This window comes from Babylonia areolata, chromosome 29 (genome assembly GCF_041734735.1).
Source record: "Babylonia areolata isolate BAREFJ2019XMU chromosome 29, ASM4173473v1, whole genome shotgun sequence".
NCBI lineage: Eukaryota > Metazoa > Mollusca > Gastropoda > Neogastropoda > Buccinidae > Babylonia > Babylonia areolata.
In genome coordinates, this window is record NC_134904.1 from 16,767,087 (window position 1) to 16,788,579 (window position 21,493).

The 21,493-nt window shown below is 38.8% G+C and overlaps 1 protein-coding gene across 1 annotated transcript; it reads left to right on the plus strand.

Moving 5' to 3' along the window:
* Positions 1 to 1,453: 1,453 nt before the first annotated feature.
* Positions 1,454 to 16,604, plus strand: LOC143302350 (uncharacterized). Its single transcript, XM_076616989.1, has 5 exons — positions 1,454 to 1,572; positions 5,247 to 6,056; positions 8,170 to 8,553; positions 10,622 to 10,739; positions 14,108 to 16,604. Exons 2-5 carry the CDS (start codon positions 5,338 to 5,340, stop codon positions 14,156 to 14,158), a joined length of 1,272 nt encoding a protein of 423 aa, XP_076473104.1. The 5' UTR covers positions 1,454 to 1,572; positions 5,247 to 5,337; the 3' UTR covers positions 14,159 to 16,604.
* Positions 16,605 to 21,493: the final 4,889 nt, after the last annotated feature.

Here is a 21,493-nt window from a genome sequence, read left to right on the forward strand (position 1 = left end):
TGTACATGACGTGTTCAAGGAATTATGTTCATTAAAACAGTCCAGACCTCGAGGTTTGGATGGCAGAGATAGTGTAATATTCAGATTTCAGCACCTTTTATCTCTGAACACACTATACACATCCCGGCATAACCTCTGTATTGAAAAATCCCCCTGTCCACAAGCTTTTGAAAATGCTCAGTAAAGTGTTCCCTGTCTTTAAATTTGGTGATCCGTCTGACCCTGCAATCTATATATAGACCCATAGTATCAGTACTATTCGCATCAGTTATCCAAACATCTCGAAAAAACATATCAAGTTAAACAAAATCTTGTCTGTTGATATTGACAAGAATGTTGTCAGTTTCTATGGAAAATTACTTGTTAATGTGTTTTTAAAAAAAATTGTTTTAAGGACATGTTTGCTCGAAAGGGCTTTTTCTTTTTTTCTGTCATTCTGTCATTTTTCTTCTTTTTTTAATATTTTTTTAGTATCATTATTATTTATCTATTTTTTAATGACATAGATCACTCTTTTTGTTTCAGTGTATAGTATGTGTAGAAGATCACTGCATGTAAGGTTTCAATGCCCGGCACAGTTTTTCCAGCCTGTGACTGACACACCTCATCTCACATTATTACCAGTTGTGTTTCTTTCACTGCTGTTACCATTATGATTTCAGTGCCATGTGACGATGGCTTTTAATGCGCGCGCTGACTGACACCGCACCAACGCCGCGGCAAGCACCGGCGGCACTGACGCAGACGCGTATCAGTCACACACTGCCACGCATACACTATGACCGAAAACAAACTCAGTGAAAAAAACAAAAAGAAGACTGCTGATCCATTATCAACCAAAGTAAAAAGTTCTCTGTTAGGCGATTCTCTCCCCCCCCCCCCCCCCCCCTCTCTCCGTCCGTCTCTCTCTCTCGGTGTGAGATAGGCCTACATGTGGTTATGAGATAGATGTGGTTTCGGGACCTTTGGGACAGTTTCAGTTTCAGTTTCAGTAGCTCAAGGAGGCGTCACTGCGTTCGGACAAATCCATATACGCTACACCACATCTGCCAAGCAGATGCCTGACCAGCAGCGTAACCCAACGCGCTTCGTCAGGCCTTGGGAGAAAAAAAAAGTGAATAATAGATAAGCGTGCATAAATAAGTAGATAGATAAATAAATAATTACAATATAAAAAGGTAGTAATAATAATAATAATGAATAAATAAATAAGACAACAATGGGACACAGTTTCAGTAAAACTAAATCAGTATAGTTTCAGTTTCAGTTTCAGTGGCTCAAGGAGGCGTCACTGCGTTCGGACAAATTCATATACGCTACACCACATCTGCCAAGCAGATGCCTGACCAGCAGCGTAACCCAACGCGCTTAGTCAGGCCTTGTGGGGGAAAAAAAAAAAAAAAAAAAAGCTTCCTCCCAGGTGTTTTCCCCACTTCCGGATTCATTTCGATTCCTCCTTCGTGCCGACGTGCCATGTCTCTGTGGATCTTCGCACACGCGTGGTAACCTGCAGCTTCCTCGCATTTTTCTGATTCTGTGCTGTAAATTTAACTTCTTATTCCCTTCTACAAGGTGAGTGCAAGATCTCTTTACAGACTGAAAATCTTGATTGTTCTTTTTTTTTTTTCTCTTCAATTTCAAATTTCACAGTTCACCTTGACCTCTTGCTTGTTGTCGTCCGACATATGATGATATTTTTGACGAGGTGTGCGCGGTGCCGTGGGTACAAACTAAATAATTTGAGAATAAATAATGTATGAAAAGTAGAGATAGAGGTTGGGAGGTAAAAAAAAAAAAAAAAAGAAAAAAAAAAGTTAAACCAGTTTTCACACCTCCGGCTGCCGAAATGGCGCCCGGGATTTGGCGCTCACTGGCACGTGGACTTACAGTTCTGCAGGGATGTCAATCTGCATCAATAATTTGTTCAGCTCCCCCTTGAAGGATGCCAAGGTGGGGGACCTGCAGCTGCCGTTTTTGCGGGCAGGGAGTTCTGTGGTGTCATGTAAAGGGACAAATGGAGCCCTGACAAAGTGATTTTTTGAAAGCCATATGTATCCCGCCAAGCTGGGATCAACCAGAGTAGTTTCCCTTAGATCAGGATCCGGGTTTGTGGCGTTGTTCTATAAGCTTACAGCTTCGCCATTTTTGGCTTTTTATGCCCCTTCAGATTTACTCATATTTATTTTTGGTCAGGTCATCAGAGATCAGGTTGGGTTCAATAGACAATAGGTCATATGACCGGAATAACATAAAATCAATAGGTCATTTTGAAAATCAGTAGGTCAAACATCACCCGGTTAATGCAAAAGTGGGAACGCCAATTCTTCTCGCCGAAGCTCGCGAAAGGCAGCGATAAAGATTCGTTTCGGATTTCGTTTCGTCACGGATCCGTATTTTAATAAACCAGTTTATAGTCATTTCCTGTAGGAGCAGACGACAAAGCGATCGCGATCGTTAGAGAGAGAGAGAGAGAGAGGGTTACTTTGGTTGACCGACTGGTCATAAAAACAATAAGTCATGTGACCTGGCAACTTGTAAAACAATAGGTCATTTCAAAATCATGCGTCAATGACCGATGTCAAACCTGATCCCTGGGTCATTGACTCGCTCAGTCATTTTATCCATCAAAATCGTATTTCGTTTTTGTCAGTAACTCATGTTTATCTATGAGGTTAGTCTTAAAAATCTCCTCATGTTTATTTTGGGTTTCGTTGTCTTAAAAGTCTCCTTGACATGAATATCAATTTAAAAGACAAATTTACTGACTTTGATGAATGAATTACAGTAAATGAAAACGTATGTGTATCCCACAAATAAAAGGAGACGGACATTGAAGGGGACATGAAAAAAGGCCATGGGGCCTAGGCAGTCAAATGCCAGTCCCCTGTACCACTACTACCACCACTACTAGTATTACATACACAAAGCACTACGAGCGCGTGCATCATACAAGTTCCAGACTGGAATAGTTCTTGGAAAGAAGCTATATTTAGATATATTACATTACTTGTTGTAGCTGAATATAGATTGCTTTTTGAAGCTTATGAGAATGATTGAATGTGGTCTGGATTGACCGTGGGCCAGGAAAATGTCAGGTGGTATATAATTTATATATCAATGATGTTGGTAATTTTGTATCTGTAGAAGCTGAAGTTTGGTGCACTTGGACTTCATTGATTTGGTGCACATGGACTTCATTGACTCCTATTTCAGGTTCTGGTATAAAAACTAACATTTTTAGTCCTCTCATACTGGTTGGTAACATACTTTGCAGCTCTTGTTTGGTCTTGTGTGTGTGGGTTCCAGACAGTGCAACAATACTCCAGATGGGGCCATACAAGAGTGTCATAAGCATCAGTCTTAGTTACCACTTTCATATTTCTTTGAAACAAACCCAGTATGAGTATGGCATTGGCTTTCATTGTAAACTGTCAGTGTGGTGGTTCCGTCCTATATTTTATGTCATGTCCACACCCATGTGTTTTGAGCTGGTCGCTTGTTCTAGAATGTGTCCTTTCACTGGTAGTTTCAGGATGTGATTAAAAGTTTAAACTGATGGGCTTTTTGGATCTTGTGCAGGCTGGAACATTACACTTTTGAGTGCTAAGCTCTACGGCCCATTTTTGCTCTTAAGCTTTCAACGTGTTGATGTCCTGGAGTAGCTTGCAGTCCACCTTTGTCTTTATAGTTTGATAGACAGTACAGTCGTCAGCAGATGGGCATGTTTTTATATGAAGGTGGTTTGGTAACAGGTAAGTCATTAATTGAAGTCAATAATTCAAATTAGTAGCAGCAGTAGTGATACTGTTGATAATGCAGGGGCAAAAACAAGCTTTGATTGCATGAAACTTTTATTAAACAGCCCTTTCCAATTCCATGTAGTATAAAATAACATTCTCTTAAAAAAAAAAAGTAACATGCTTTAAATCTGCCTGGGTTTTTACACACCAAATCTCCTAGTCTTATACACTTGATATTTCTTTTCTTTATATATATATATATATATATATATATATATATATATATATACATATATATATTGTTCAGCCCATATTTGGAATACACTATCAGTTTGTGGATGTTTTATTTGAGGTAAAGTTTTTGTCCATATCGCATAGTATCATTTTAAATATTTTTAATTTAATGTAATAATTATATACCTGGTGCAAATATGATAATGATATTAGATAACTGTTGTTTGTAACTCTGCATGTTTCTTATATTGGTAAGTTAACTGAAACACTGTGGATTTATGTTTTTAGAAATTGTTTTAAAGCATTTGAAAGTTGGACATCAAACCTTGCAACATTCCATGTGGAACTGCCCTGACTTAAAAGAAGAGAACATATATATATATATGTGTGTGTGTGTCTATATGTTTTACATTTATTTGCTTATTTATTATCATTATTCTCTTTTTATTTTATTTTATTTATTATCAGTATCGTTATTTTCTTTTTTTCTCTCTCTCTTTTTTTTTTGTATTTGAATATTCATTTCCTTCTTTATTTTAGACATATATTTTTTTAAAATTTCTTTTCATTTGAATTTTTGATTATAGTCATTATACTATAGTGATGATTGATGTCATGATTGTGATTATATCTTTATATATGTCTTGTGCAACAAGCTCACAACATTGATCAATAAAAGGTCCATTATTGATCATGCATCTGCACAACCAGTCAACCATAACACTTCCAGCTTGTACAACTCCAAGAATGGAGTGTTGCTGCTTAAATGACAAGCTAAACTAAAGTCATACATTGATATAGATATGACTGTCACTGTGTCAGTGGACTTAATTTTTTTTTTTTTTTTTTTTTGTTTTGTTAAGTTGTGAAGCTGTGAAGTATAAACCTGGGTTGGATATTCAGATAAGAATAGATCTCCCCGGCATTTTAATTGCGCTGTTGATTATAAATAGGTCTTGTCTGAAGAATGACATCTTAGAGAAAGCATCCATGTTAACAATTAATGCCCAGTAGATATTTAAGAGTAATGATGTTTCAGTTGTTTGTTCTTCCATTTCTCCAAGCTCTTTGATTTAAACAGTGTAAATGTCCATTTGTATGGCTGACTCAGTGACTGCTTTGGCAGTCTTGTGCTTCACAATCACAGTATAGAAATACATAGAGCACAAAAACATTCATTCTTTGTGCTCTTTATATTCCTCAAAATGACATGGGTTTAGTGTTTTCTTTAGTTTTTATCTCAGTGTGTATTAAGATATGTTTTCTTTTCAGATTCCAAAAGAGCAAGTGGAGGGAAGAAGAGGAATGGCAGCAGGGCCCTGTCAGAACACCCAGTCATCGTGATCCACAAACACAAATAACAATGGAGACTGGCAGTCGAAAACGAAAGCTTTCCAGTGATATTACAGAAAATCCGCAGAAACTGCAGCAAACACCCAGTCATCGTGATCCACAAACACAAATAACAATGGAGACTGGCAGTCGAAAACGAAAGCTTTCCAGTGATATTACTGAAAATCGACAAAAACTGCAGCAAGCTTTCTGGTCAATGCCATCTGACCATCCTATTTGGATCTGTTTGCTGCCATATTTGTCAACTGAGGACAAGTTAGTTCTGCGCGATGTGAACAGAAACTGCCAGGACATTATGGACTCCGCCTTCAGCAAGGCACTGACCATTACTGTGCCCAGTGACACGCCCTCTGAAATGATTAAGATAGTCATGGAGAACAACAGGTGTGTCAGAAACCTGACAGCACAACACTGCAAGACAGTGCAGGACATTGTGGCTTGGTTCCCGTATCAGGTCAGATTGGTGCGTGTTGACCTGTCACATTCCGTCTTTACCTCTGTGGAATACGCAGTTGATACTCTGGTGGACTGCTGTCGGCAACTGGAGAAAGTTTGCCTGCAGAATCTGACGGAAAATGAGTACCCGCTGGCAGTAAGATCAAAGCAGTGGCCTTTCCATGGATTGCTGAGGAACCCCCTGCCTCGCTTGCAACACCTGGACATCAGTGGAAATGGGTCCCGCTGGCTGTCACCCTCCATGTTTGCTTCACTGATTGAGAAACATCCAAGGTAATACAGACAAGTGATGTGGCTAATAATTTTGATTAGTTCACAGCTCAGTGAAAGTTGAATGGTCAGTATGAAAGTTGTGTTGTCTGTGATAAAAAGTATAAGGATCACATCAACAGTTCGCGAGATTATTGAAATAATTGGCTACATTTTATTTGTGAAATGCTTTGTGCAAATCTCTCATCTGTTAGTGCATATGATAATGTGCACAAACAATCATATGGTCTGCATCAGTTAGGGTTCATCAGTCTTTAATTTGATACGCATTATACATGTGTGTGTGATGTGGATTTTTCGCTTGTACTTAGAATAGGAGGCTTCTTCATCATGAACAATGTTAATCTTCATTGGAAATAAAATCTGCAGTGAAAACTCAAAGGCACCACAGATAATATGTAATTGTAAGAAAGGATCTAAAATATATTTTGACCACTGCTTGAACCAGTGTTTACATACAACGTTAATTCCTGTGTTAAGTCGGAACAAAAAAACTGGATATTGTAAAAAATGTAATAAATTGAGAAACCACTGTGAATGAAGTGGAAAAAAAAAATAGAAGAAATAAGACTGAAATAGTTCCATTTAGAACATTTCTCAGTATACTGATTACACACAAAATCCTTTAGTATAAAAATAGGAATAACAGTTAACAGTGATGTGCAATTTCTGTAGAAGCAGTTTTAGTATTATTTATTGTATTATAAATTTTGTCAACTGATTTAGAGGGGTTTGGACAGTGTTTTCAAGGGAAAATATAAATAATTTCTCAAATATAAAGTTGAACATAGAATTGATACTACAGATGAAGTATTCAGTTTATAAATATTATTGTTTTGGCAAAAAAAACCCTCAGAAAATGCTGACTTGATAAAACAAGACCATGCATTGAACATTTTTGGTGTGCTTAGGAAATGTTATTTATAGTATTCATTGGAAAATGATATCAAGAAAAAAAAAACAACCAAAAACAACACACCACAGACTTGTTGTGGAAACTAACTAAATAAAAGTAAATCAATGCACAATAATCTAACAAAACATGATTATTGTACTGTTCTATAAATAAATCAAATGGGGATAGTTATTGAGGCATCAGATATTATAGTATTGTAAAAAAAAAAAAAAAAAAAAAAAAATTGTACCTCATTTCACTTGAATACATGTTTCTTGTACATGGTGATACCTGTGTGATTTGTGAAGTCAAATCCATACTGGTTGAAAAAGTTCTGTGAATTGTATTATGTACACTTGTCTTAAACTTGCTCATTTCCCCCCTCTGTATATGAAGTTCTGCAACTGTAACTAAGCGTTGATGTACCCATCAAAATCGCTTCTTCACTTCTTGCTTCTCATTGAAGCAGTAAACGGCAATTTCAGCAGTGATTTGAACTAGTTGAAGAGAGACATTGTGTGGTTTGTCTGTCTTGGGTGTTTTCACAGATTCGGACCATGAGAGCGAGCCGTTTTATGGATTTGATGCCGAAGATAAAGAGGTTTGAACAGACTCAGGTTTTACAGTGAGCAGTGGTCTGCACTAGTCACCAGCAGACGACATGATTGGGAGAAGGTGTCTGATCCGCTGTTCATGATTTTTTTTTTACAAAGGAGTCAAGAGAATTGGACTTGTCCAGAGTGGTTATGGTGTGCATTAAACCCCCAAAGTGGAACATAAATCTTTTTTTCTTTTTTCTTTTTTTGTGGTCAAGATCATAGCAAACCGCATGGCTATAGAGACATAACATACTCTTGCTGAATCATGAATGTCCCATGGATAATGGAGTCAAGGTATGGGGTTGGTTTCAGTTCATATTCATTTTGAAGGACGTGTCAGAGCATGTGGGCAGATCCATGATATACACTTCACAGTATCTGCTGAATACAGAAAAATAAAACTGCCGGGTCTTCACATTTGTTAGCCTGATCAGCAGGTCTGTGAAAAAACAGGGTTGCAGTCTATAGAAAGCTAGGAACTGGTGGCCCATGGGTCTCTCTGGTGTCAGTGATAACACTTTGTGCTGATACTTACAAGTTCTAGTGCTGAGAATTTGATTGTGTGTATGTGATTGTTTTGTTGCCTTTTTTTTTTCCAATGATCACTGTGCTGTGTTTCCAGGCTCCACACGCTGTCTGTGGATTGTGGGGTGCTGATGAGTTGGCTGCGTCGTGTTCAAAGAATACAGGACTTAATGGATTTACGTCACTTCTTCACCACTGAAGAAGACTACCGTAGATTTATTACCTTCTTTCAGAATGGCAATGGCCAACTCATCAGTTGCCAGCAAGATCTTGACACAGTTATGGAGGCTTGGCTGGCATCGCCTGCCTTGATAAATCTCACACTCAGTATCGGTCTGAATGCTCTGTCGGACGTTGAGTGGTTTTTGTCGTTGATTTCGAGGAGTCAGCCTTGGTCGCAGTGGATGTTGAATAACAGCCCTAGGAGGGAGAACGGACTTGGTATGTCTCCCGAACCACAGACCGTGCTCATCTGCGTCAGGTAGGTTTATTCTTTCTGTCTACTGTTGTTGTTTTTGGTTTGTTGGGGTTTTGTGTGTACTGTGTGTGTGTGGTGTTTGCTTGGTCATGTCTAGAGAAGTCACTTTGATTGGTATGAATGTTTTCCTTTCCATCTGTTGTTGACTGTTTTTAACATTATGGGTTGGAGCCTCCAGTGTATTTGATTTTGAGTCAGTGTCATTGGGTGTCTTAGTGTCCAAGCTAGAAAGTCTTCAAGATGGAAATAAGTTGAAAAGTTTGATATATATAGATATAAGTTTGAAATAAGTTAAAAACATGATGATGATGGTGATATTGATACTTATATCGCCTATCCTTGCTTGGAGACCAAGCTCTAAGCACTTTACAAGGTCATTTGCACAACAGGCTGTCTACCTGGGTAGAGATGACTGACGGCTGCCATTGGGCGCTCATTCGTTTCCTGTGTCATTCAGTCAAATTTCTGGCATGCACACATACACACTCAGGCAGACTTGTAACATTTTACGTGCATGACGGTTTTCTTTACATGCGTGACCGTTTTCTTTACGTGCATGACCGATGTGCATGCTGGGTATATTCTTGTTTCCATAAACCACTGAATGCTGACATAGATCACAGGATCTTTAACATGCGTATTTGATCATCTGAGTGCGTATACACACAAAGGGGGTTCAGGCACAAGCAGGTCTGCATATATATGTTGACCTGGGAGATCAGGAAAATCTCCACCGTTTGCCACCTAGGCGCCATTACCAAGATTCGAACACAGGACCCTCAGATTGAAAGTTCAAGGCTTTAACCACTCGGCTGTTGCACCCAACATGACAGTGAAATGCTGAACTACCCACACTGTCTTAAAGTACCACACTGTAACTGATAGTTTTACAATGATCAGTTGGAAACGTGCTGCACAGTCCAAACTTTCAAACAAAGTTGTTTTTTTTTGTTTTTTTTAACATGCTCGTGACAGCAAGCTGCTATATTTTGGATTAACTGATGCGGTTGGATTGTACTTTCTTCTTTCTGGATGGGTAGTAAAGATGCTATAACAGACCAAGTAATTTTCGGGTAGTATTACTTCTGTCTTCTACAAATGATAATGGTTTTTTTCCAATCTCGCCATATTAACTAAGTCATTATAATAGATGTAGTTTTTTGATTCGTTAAACAGAACAGAGCTTTGTATGAGCATATTTGTAGTAAGATTATATCCTTATGCAAATCTGCTGGTACAAAATATTTAATTGCCCTTCAAATGGGGCCATGGCCTTATTGAATAAACTTTTCATTTCGTTTCGTTTCAAATAAAGACAAGTTTAATTAGAACGTTTGAGCCATGCGTGGGATATGATGAATGACTTTTCAGATATTTTTAACCATGCTCTTTGGGCAGCCATACTCCATTTCTGGGGCTGTGCTGTACACTTGTTGACATGGAAGATAAAAATAACAATAATAGATGAATTAAAAAAAACCCAGCTTGTCTCAACTCTTATTGACATGATGTCACCATCAAAACAGTATCGTGATTCAAATCCGGAACCCAGAGATTGAAAGTCCAATGACCACTCGGCCATTGCTCCTGTACAAGCTCATTTAATTGTAATTCAATGTAAGTCACTGGAGTTGAAGTGTCAGTCACAGCAGTTTCATTTTGCTGTACTCTTCTGCAAGTACTGTACTTGCAAGAGTGCATAAAAAAAAAGCAAAAAAAAAAAAAAAAAAAAAAAAAGCAGATAGATTTGCAAGAGTGTATATATATATATATATATATATATATCTTTCATGTACCGGTAACTGGGTTTGAATGGAATAAATCCCACGATAGTGATGCATGTGCTGAAACACATTGATAGAAATGTTTCTCTCTCTCCCCCTCTTTCTCTCTCCTGATCTGTTTCCTCAAATCCTGGGGTGGAGAGGGGCAGGGGGTTATTTTTTTTTCTTTATTGTTTTTTTTTTTTTTGTTGTTGTTATTATTCAAACTGAGATTTGAAAGAATACTCATAACTATGATTGTTTAAAAAAAAAAAAATTCCTTTTTTATGTTTTGATTTGTTCACCAGAAATGAAAAAGGTGAAGACGAAGATGGGACACCACAACCTCTGCCAGAAGTCTCTGTGACCAGATGTTGGATGAAGATACACAATCTATCTCTCAGTGCATTCAGCAACAGGGTGAAGGTATTGAACAAGTTGAAAATTACTTCCCTTTTTATTTTTTAAATTTAATTTTTTTTTTTTTTTTTTTCCAATCACATACTCAAATTTATTTGCAGGACAAATATTCTAATCATCTAAAGGTATTTACGGCCTACCAACCAACTGCTGTGTTGTAAATAATAGAGCAGGTGCTGCTTTCATTAATCCTAGAACTTTAACTCTTTTGAGTCATTTCATCTGTGGAACAAGAAAGGCAAGGCCTTCAAGACTCACTTGTGATACCCTTTTCAAAAAAATCCAAGCTTTTTATATATTGAGTATAATGCATTTACTGTTATATTTATGTTTTTTGTATTCTCTAAACTTGGCACTTTGATCTGATATTCGACCCAACAAAAGATCTGTCATTATTATCATTTTTTGTTCAAACAGGAACTTCTTTTGCTAAGCATGGAAGTTTTATTTATTGCAAACGTTTTGGTGTAGGCAGTAAAACAAGGGAAATTACTCTGCTGGGGAACTTAGTTTGCTTTAAATTGATCTTTCTCATCTTAAACATTACATTTTGAAATTATACTCAAGAAATTAAAAGCTTGCATTTTTTTTTAAAAAGTGCATCACAAGTGAGTCTTGAAGGCCTTGCCTCTCTTGTTTCAAAATGTAATGTTTAAGATGAGAAAGATCAGTTTAAAGCAAATTAACTCCACTAGCATTACAGAGTAATTTCCCTTTTTTACTATCTGCACCAAAACGTTTGCAAAATAAATAAAACTTCCATGCTTAGCAAAAGAAGTTCCTGTTTGAACCAAAAATGATAATAATGACTGCTCTAGCTGTTGGGTCAGAATATCAGATCAAAGTGCCAAGTTTAGAGAATACAAAAAATATAAATATAACAGTAAATGCAGTTCGCATATAATTAGGCTTCATTCTTTATTTTTTTGTGCCCATCCCAGAAGCACAATATTGTTTTAAACAAGATGACTGGAAAGAACTGAATTTTTCCTATTTTTATGCCAAATTTGGTGTCAACTGACAAAGTAGTTGCAGAGAAAATGTCAATGTTAAAGTTTACCACGGACACACAGACACACACACACACACACACAGACAGCCGAACACCGGGTTAAAACATAGACTCACTTTGTTTACACAAGTGAGTCAAAAATACTGTTGACATATTCCACTGCAGTTCAGCGTGCACATGTATAGTGTTTACCTATAGATATATGAGACATAACAATGAGGGAAAGTGGCTGACTCAGTGTCTGAATGATTAATATTATTTGTATTTGTATTTCTTTTTATCACAACAGATTTCTGTGTGAAATTCGGGATGCTCTCCCCAGGGAGAACGTGTTGCTATACTACAGTGCCACCCTTTTTTTAAATTAAAAAAAAAATTTTTTTACTTTTTCCTGCATGCAGTTTTTTTGTGTTTTTTTTGTTTTTGTTTTTCCTATTGAAGTGGATTTTTTCTACAGAATTTTGCCAGGAACAACCCCTTCGTTGCCGTGGGTTCTTTTACGTGCACTAAGTGCATGCTGCACACAGGACCTCGGTTTATCGTCTCATCCGAATGACTAGCGTCCAGACCACCACTCAAGGTCTAGTGGAGAGAGAGGAAATATCGGTGGCTGAGCCGTGATTCGAACCAGCACGCTCAGATTCTCTCGCTTCCTAGGCGGACGCGTTACCTCTAGGCCATCATTTTGATGAAAACATTAGTAGCATTACGTGATAGTGTTCAGTTCCTATTAGTCAATGTTATTGCTAAAGCAGTAAAAGTATAATGTTTTCATGAAATTTACAATTATCGTTCATTACATGATAGTGTTCAGTTCATATTAGTCAATGTTATTGTTAAAGCAGTAAAAGTATAATGTTTTCATGAAATTTACAATTATCATTAGTTGCTATGAAACTAGTCATTCTTTATTAACAGTAGAATACGTTCAGAGCTGAAATCGTCTTTACATTGTTGGTAGTCTTGTGGGCATTGGCAACAAGATATGAACACTGATGAAGTGGGTGTCTGCAGTCAGTGTCAGGGTAAACAACTCTTTAACAAGTGAAGGAGGAGAATATAGAGGGCAGTTCTTTATGTGGGATGATTAGGCCCCTTAATGCAAACTTTTTTGCCAGTATTGTTCATGTTTGATAAAACAAAAAACAATGTCTTCCCTGACTTGGGTCAAGTACAGCTGAGAGAATTTTTTATTACTCCTTCAGCAACCTCCCACTTCGAGTTCGGAAAGAAACCAAACTGTATACTATGTTTATATATATATGTTACTTTAGTATTCTGTGTAATTATGCTTGTATTCCATGTCTTGTTTTGTTTTGTTTTTCAGTCCTCTGGCAAAAAAAAAAAAAAAAAAAAAACGAAAAAAAAAAGTGGTTATGTCAGAGCCATGTCTTAGGTTAATTGAGTATGAATATAGTTTTACTTGTGCCATATTTCCCTTCCCAGGTCTCTTTCTCTTCAGGTGCTACAGAAATGATGACAAAAATAACAGTAATGTACATTTATATAGCACCCTTTCTCTCTAAGAGCTCAGGGTGCTTTACATGAACGAAAACTATTACAAGTAACATAAATCATTCATGACCACTCTTTTTTCAAAACCCCTCCCTCCCCACACACACACACACTCTCTCCATTTCCCACTTTACATTCATCCAAAGTGAGCTGACATGGGTGGTGTTGGAGAACAAGGAAGCTGAGAGTGCTTATAGGTAGGTTTTAAAAAGATGAGTTTTTAGTGATGAGCGAAAAGCAGAAATAGAATCACAGGTATGATGAGGAAGGTTGTTCCAGATGTGAGGAGCAGCAAAGAAGAAAGAACGTTCACCATAGGTTCTTGTATTCAAGATACAGTACGAGAAAGTTTCAAAAGGTATCAGAGGATGTGTTCAGCCCTGATGTGGCCCTCTGTGGTAGGCTGGCCTATGTTCAGGGAACAATGATAATGACAAAAAGATTTGATATATCTTTCCTGAAAGTCAAACAGGAAGTGTTTTAAAGGCATTCTTATGTTGATGACATGTCGTGAGAATATTGATCGCAGCATTGGAATATCCAGAAATCCAAAGTTTTTTTTTTAATTAGCAGCCCCTGACAATTGACTTATCTTGCTCCATTAGAAAACCCTTTTAATTACACATACTTAATCGTGACCCACTAGTGCAGACTCCGGCAGGGGTCTGATTCCTGTCCTGTGCAAACTACTACCCGCCTATGCGGAGAAAACGAAAGTAGCTACGGCCGATAACCTTCTTGTCATTTCAGATAGAAAGGGAAGCAAGTTGAACTAATACTGTCGTGGTGTGTACCTTTTGGATAGAAGGTGGAAGTGACAGATCTGTGTTGGTGTGTTTCTTTACAGCTGACAGAGATTCCTTGTAACTGCCATAGCACTCCGAGGCCAGCTGACTGAGTGACGGGGGGGGGGGAAAAGACCAGTATGTCTTCCTCAAGGGACTCCAGCAGGAGTACAGCACAACACTCCCTGCCTCAAAACCTCACCTTGGATGGCTGGACCCCAAGCAAATTTACAAACCCCGGCGCAAAAAAAAAAAAAAAGAAAAAAAAAGTAGTACATTATTAGTCTTGAAAATGGTTAAAACATCATACATTGAACTTTTCTTCTTCTTTTTTTGTGTGTGTTTTTTTTGTTTGTTTGTTTTTTTCTCAATCACTTGTTGAGCAGCTGACATGTATGAAAAGAGAAACAGAGATAGAGAGAGGAGTTAACTCACTCAGTACAGCCAGTCCTCTCTTCTCTACACAGACCCCTCGGATGTCCAGTGGGTGTCTGAATGACCCAACCTTTAGCTTCCGTCGTCAGAACTGTGGTATTCTTTGTCAACATTCACCTCTTCAGTATAAGAGCGTTCCGCTTGCAATATTTTGATGATGGTAATTGGGATGAAACGCTGTTAATGTCGTCTTTCGCCGTTCGCATGGAGAGAGTTAAGGACTGAGGGAGAAAGGGTGAGAGGGAAGTGTGAAGAGAAAGACTTGTTAGAGTTAGAGGGAAGTGTGAAGAGAAAGACTTGTTAGAGTAAGAGGGAAGTGTGAAGAGAAAGACTTGTTAGAGTAAGAGGGAAGTGTGAAGAGAAAGACTTGATGTTAGAGGGAAGTGTGAAGAGAAAGACTTGATGTTAGAGTGAAGCGTGAAGAGAAAGACTTGATGTTAGAGTGAGAGGGAAGCGTGAAGAGAAAGACTTGATGTTAGAGTGAGAGGGAAGCGTGAAGAGAAAGACTTGATGTTAGAGGGAAGCGTGAAGAGAAAGACTTGATGTTAGAGGGAAGCGTGAAGAGAAAGACTTGATGTTAGAGTGAGAGGGAAGCGTGAAGAGAAAGACTTGATGTTAGAGTGAGAGGGAAGTGTGAAGAGAAAGACTTGATGTTAGAGTGAGAGGGAAGCGTGAAGAGAAAGACTTGATGTTAGAGTGAGGGGGAATCTTGAAGAGAAAGACTTGATGTTAGAGTGAGAGGGAAGTGTGAAGAGAAAGACTTGATGTTAGAGTGAGAGGGAAGCGTGAAGAGAAAGATGATGTTAGAGTGTGAGGGAAGTGTATTTCCGTATCGTTTTCGTATGGATTCCCATCATGACATTTTGGTGATCTTTTAAATGATGTAAGGAATGTATTTTTTAATTCTAAAATAGGTTTTTAGATTTTGTTTTCCCTGTGTTGAGACGTGCCCTTTGGTCAAACTTCCCCTGGGCGTGGCCACAACGTTTTAAGGGTTAGAAAAATCCCTGTCACCATGAATTTGTCAGAAGGCATGGAATGGGAATGGATGTATATGCTTCTGTTTGATTTTTAAAGAAACATTTTTTAAAGACTTTTTTTTTCCCCAGCAGTAAACACAGTTGCTTTTTTATTTGTTTTATTTTGTTGAAATTGCTATTAAAAAAAACAACAACAAACCCCCCCCAAAAAAACACCTTCCAACCTGGTGCAATGACTATATGGCCAAAAATATGCACTGTTTTTTGTGGGGGTGTTGAAGAACTTTGATATGGAACCTTTTATTTTATCAGTAGTAGTAGTAGTTGAGGTGGTGGTGGTATGATCATTGTTGATATTATTATGCCATAATGTTTCCATTGCATAAATTTCCATGTATAAATTTGTTGTTGTACGTTTTTGCACAATACACCATATCATATTATTGGGCGTTTTTTTTACATTACTTTTTGCAGTTATTGTAAAGTGCCTTGAATGCTGAGAGGCACTATGAAAACTTAGCGATATGAAGAGCACAGGAACAGGAGTCAAGACGGCTGCCGGAAAAAGAGGGTGCTAGTCAGGGATGCAAAGGGGAGGTAACCTACTTAGGGAGGTTATGGGCCGTAGCTACTTCCGTTTTCTCTGCATAGGCGGGTAGTAGTTTGCACAGGACAGGAATGTCAGACCCCTGCCGGAGTCTGCACTAGTGGGTCACGGTAAGTATATTAGTTAAACGTAATTTTATGAAGAAAATTTCCTTTGTTACTGTACTGGTAACAGTAGTGGATGGGATGAGTAAAGGTGTAGTATGGTGTTAGGTGAACTTGTGAAATGTTCATTGTGTTCTTTCCTTTGGTTATTCATGTATATGAATGTGTATTGTGTGTGCGTGTGCATGTGTTTATGTAAGTTTGTGCCTGCCTATGTGTGCGTATGTGTTAGGGTAGCTGTTAGATACACATGTATGTTAAAATGTATGTATGCAGCGTGTGTGTGTGTGCGTGTGTGTGTGTAGTCACATTTTGGTGTGTGTATGTTACATAGATACGATGTTTTCTGTTAACAAAAGCGTTTTTTGTAAAGCACCTAGAGCAGATTTCTGGATAGTGTGCTATATAAGTATCCATCAGTATTATTATTGTTATTGGTGGTTATGTGTTGTTTATTTTGTGGGGGGGGGGGGGGGGGGGAATCTTTGCAATGTGTACTTTTATATGGAGAAATATAATGTGCCGGTTATTTGTTTTTTTATTTTGTGTATGTGGAGAGAAAAAAAAGTGTGCTATATAAGTACCCATCAGTATTATTATTGTTATTGGTGGTTATGTGTTGTTTATTTTGTGTGTGGGGGGGGGGGGGGGGATCTTTGCAATGTGTACTTTTATATGGAGAAATATAATGTGTCGGTTATTTGTTTTTTTATTTTGTGTATGTGGAGAGAAAAAAAAATCTTTGTGATGTGTACTTTTATATGGAAAAATGTAACGTGTGCAAGGGACAAAAAATAAAAGTATGCTTTGCAGTTGCTTTTTGTTTTCTATTTCACAATTGCTGTGCAGGATGAAATGTGAGTCATGAAGGCCTTGGCCTCTCTTGTTCTTTAAACACTGCTGTCCATATTATTATACTTCTTTAAATTCAATGCTGTTAGTACTCAAGAATGTGTTCTACTGTAATCAGTTTGCCTCCATCTACTTCAGTTTTGAGGCTGATAGTTTTCAAGTCCTACAACAATACATAAAGCCAAACCAGCCAACACCAACTTTGCCCACCCAACCCAAACTCCTCTCCAAAATATATTTCATTACTAACGGATGAAAACCTGCCTTCTGGAAATGTTACGTTTATTGTAAAGCGCTTTGAGCTCCTTTTAACGGAGGAAGGCGCTCAACAAAAGTTAAGTATCCATTACTGTTGTTATAATTATCTGTCTTTCTCGAATACACACACCAAACATACACACACACACACACACACACACAACCACTAGTACACACACACATACAAACACTAATATACACACAGTTGTATTGAAAACACACAAAAACTAACACACAGTTTTATTAAAAACACACACAAAGGCCAATGAGTGGGGGGATCGTATCACATTTTCTGCCCCCAGTATGCTGAAGAGACCTTTTTTCTGTACTAAAGCACACTTACCCTCACACACACACACACGCTAAGAGATCGAACCAGACTGGAAGTTCAGCAAGTTAATTCTAAGGCTGTAAGTGTAAACTTTCATTTCAGTCATGCATGTTGGGTTGAATGTTTTCTCGCTGTTTGGGATCCAATTCAGGAAAATCGCATCTTCTGACCACCAATGCTCTTTGTAAAAACAAATTGTCCAGAGGAAAATCCGTTTTTCCAATGGCTGTGTGACAATCAACCCTTTTTTTTTTTTTTTACTGTGCACTCCATCATGTATTTTGGGTTTTGTGCTAACGAGAAAATGGTGCAATCAATGCCCTGTTTCAGTTTATGAATGCTTAAAAGTTTTATGGTGTGGAAAGTGTGGGTAGCTGTTGTGGATTCAAATCAGTCTGTATGCTTTTTGTGTGTGTGTGTGAAGAAAGGGGACAGAGAAAAAGTATTTGTGTGCATGTGTGTGTATGCGAGCGTGCTTTTGCTTGTTTGTATGTGTGTGCGTGCACTAGCATGCTTTTGTGTGTGCGTATGTGTGTGTGTGCAAGAGTGTGTGTGTGTGTGTCATTGTGGGTTTGTTTGTTGTTGTTTTTTTTGGGGGGATGAGGGGTGGTTAATGGGGATCGATTCAGAATGTTAGGAGGGTGACTGATTTCTTTCTTTTTCCTTCTTATCGTGTTTGAGTTATGGTACCCAGTAACCTACTCATTCGTTGCTGTGGAGGAAGGTGGCAGAATGGTTAAGACGCTCAGCTGCCAATACAGAGAGTCCGTGAGGGTGTGGGTTCGAATCCCGCTCTCGCCCTTTCTCCCAAGTTTGACTGGAAAATCAAACTGAGCGTCTAGTCTTTCGGATGAGACGACAAACCGAGGTCCCGTGTGCAGCATGCACTTGGCGCACTGAAAAAGAACCCATGGCAACGAGAGTGTTGTCCTCTGGCGAAATTACGTAAAATGAAATCCACTTTCATAGGTACACAAATATGTAAGCATGCACTCAGGCCTGACTAAGCGCGTTGGGTTATGCTGCTGGTTAGGCATCTGCTCAACAGATGTGGTGTAGCGTGTATGGATTTGTCCGAACGCAGTGACGCCTCCTTGAGAAAGTGAAACTGAAACTGTGGTTTCTTTTACACACAGCAAACAGTGTTTTTTGTCATCGGAAACAGGCATTTTTAGCATATTGGTTTGTTTCTCTTTTTACCTAATACCATTATTATTATTCATCTTATCTTTTATTTTGTTTTTATTTCTTTGTTTATTCACTTTTCCTCAAGACCTGACTGAGTGCATTGGATTGTATTGCCTGGCAGCCATCTGCTTTGCAGATGTGGTGTAGCGTATATGGATTTGTCGGAACGCAGTGACACCTCCTTGAGAAACTGAACTGAACGGACAGGAAATAAGCACCACCTGACCCTCCTAACCTGCTGGAGGGAAAGGAGGGGGTGTGCGGGGTGCCAGTCCGTGTCAGTTTGAAGGGTCGAACATGGGGCTTAGATCTGACTTCAAAAGCCTCACAGAAAAAAAACAACTCCAAAGAATCCTGAGAATTTTCTGACCCAGTACCATCTCCAGGCAACACTTCTTGCCCAGTGCAATCCAGAGAACGTGGAGACCATCATCATGACAAGGCTGTGAAATTGGTTGGACACGTCATTCAAACACCGCAAGGTCACATCACCTGGACAGCCCTTCACTGGACGCCAGAAGGTAGACTACAAGATAGGAAGATCAAAGAACACCTGGCGCATTACAGTGCCAGAAGAACTCGAACACACTGAAGCACTCTTGAGGTACCATTCTGTGACTGGCCCAAAACCATGGTCATAATTCTATTTACAAATAAGTTCGTGGCCCGAAACAGACAAGACTGGTGATTCTTTGCTGCTGCCCTACATACCCGAGGCCATAAGGGGCAATAAGTAAGCAAGCCCTAACCCTGTGCTCTAACCTCTACACTCTTCTACTTCTTTTCATTATATGACCAACATCATCTTACTGGTGAATCTGTCACCATTTGTGCATGCTGGGTATTTTCGTGTTTCCATAACTCACCGAAACCTGACACGGATTGCAGGACATTTAATAACGTGCATGTTGTATACACACGAAGGGGGTTCCGACACGAGCAGGCATGCTTATATGTTCACCTGGGAGATCGGAAAACTTTCCACCGTTGATCCACCAGGTGTGCCAAAACTGTGGATCAAACTTGGGCGATAATCTTGTGCTCTGACCATTTGACCACTGCACCTGTCTGTAAAGCTCATTGTGACAGTGGCTCTGGTTACACACCACAATTCATTCACCATTGCATGTTATGTTTGTGAAAGGCACTGCATCAAAGGTGTCATCAATAATAATTAGATCTCACAACACAGCTCGTCAAAATGACATCAGATACGATAAATTATCGTACTGAAGAGGAAGTGCAAAACCAGATACATAACAAAGCACATCTATGGGGCTTCAAGGCGTCTCATCACAGGAGTAATTAGATTATAAAGCTTCTACCTGCACAGTGGTAATTGACTGACTGATAATGGAGATTCGTAGTACACAGCCTTTCCTCGGTCAGAGACCCAAGAACTAAGCTCTGAAACTGAAACTAAGTGCTTTTCAAACACAGCTGCCCACCTGGGAGGAGCTGAGAGTTGCCTTGAGGTGCTCATCATTCGTTTCCAAAGTGTTCCTTTTCTTTCTCGAAGGTTTCATCAGGAGTTGAATATTTTTAAAATCACAATTTGATCCCAGCTTGATCCCCAAGCGCTGTTGTGGTCGTTGAATGCCAGAGAAATGCTGAGTGGCCTGCCACATACAGCCTTGTTGACAAGCAGTTTGGATGGCGATGTCAACACTAGCTTTTTTTGTGTGGATCTAATCATTTAATGCAATTCTGTCTGTCCCCACTTTCAGACGGAAAGAGAATGGTGTGGATCCAGTGAGACACTGACATATCTTTTTGTCCATCATTTGATTCAACAAAAATATCAGCAGTGCTCAAACTCTTATTAGACATTATACGAGTTGGCGTATCCACTCACACATGCTCACACACACACAACACACACACACACGGGTGGAGCGAGAGCAACAGAAAGAGACAGATCAGGTATGTCACACTTCAGAAGCACACCCAACCATGCATGCTTCATTGCTTGTGATACTACATATATATGCAGTCTTGTATCTAAGCAAACAAATGTATTCAAGAGCATTAATATCATCCATGGGTTGAAGACAGTAAAAAACAAAAAGTCTTCAATACCAGTGACCTTTTCTTCTAAATCTTTTTTTCCCTTCCCTACTTCAAGAGTTAAGAGGCCATTTTGGATTGTGCTGCATACCATTCAAAGGACTTAAAAATGAAGATTGCTCATTGTCTGTCACTGTATGTGACTACCAGTGTACACACTTGTGCCCATGTGCATGCCTCACAATATTTTCCAAGTCGCTGGTGTGCGTATATTACGTGTACAAGGGTGTTTGCTCATGTGCATGAAAAAATATAGTGCTCGGTGCATATGTGTATATATTTGAAACCCGTATAGTTTTTAATCACACTGCATCTCACCACCTGCCCCCAACACCCACTAAGTTTATCCCTGGGAAAAAATGCACAAAGCCGCACACACACACACACACACACAGCACACCATCTGACAACATAACTGATGATTTATTCACCAAAATTTTTTTTTTTTTTTTTTACTATGAGCGATGCAGGCAACAGACATGGAATAAAACCTGATAAATCATGAGTGGGACAGACAAGACAGACAGAATAATAATACAAGGGAGTAAATAGCAGAACATCAATCATCATCTTCTACAGCTGCAGAGGACTGGTGAACTCAGTCGTCAGCCTGTACATGGCATATA

Coding starts and splice junctions, on each gene's coding strand:
- LOC143302350 (XM_076616989.1), top strand. CDS start 5,338: ATGGAGACTGGCAGTCGAAAACGAAAGCTTTCCAGTGATATTACAGAA. Junction 6,057..8,169: donor CTGATTGAGAAACATCCAAG/GTAATACAGACA, acceptor CTGTGTTTCCAG/GCTCCACACGCTGTCTGTGG. Junction 10,740..14,107: donor CATTCAGCAACAGGGTGAAG/GTATTGAACAAG, acceptor GTTTCTTTACAG/CTGACAGAGATTCCTTGTAA.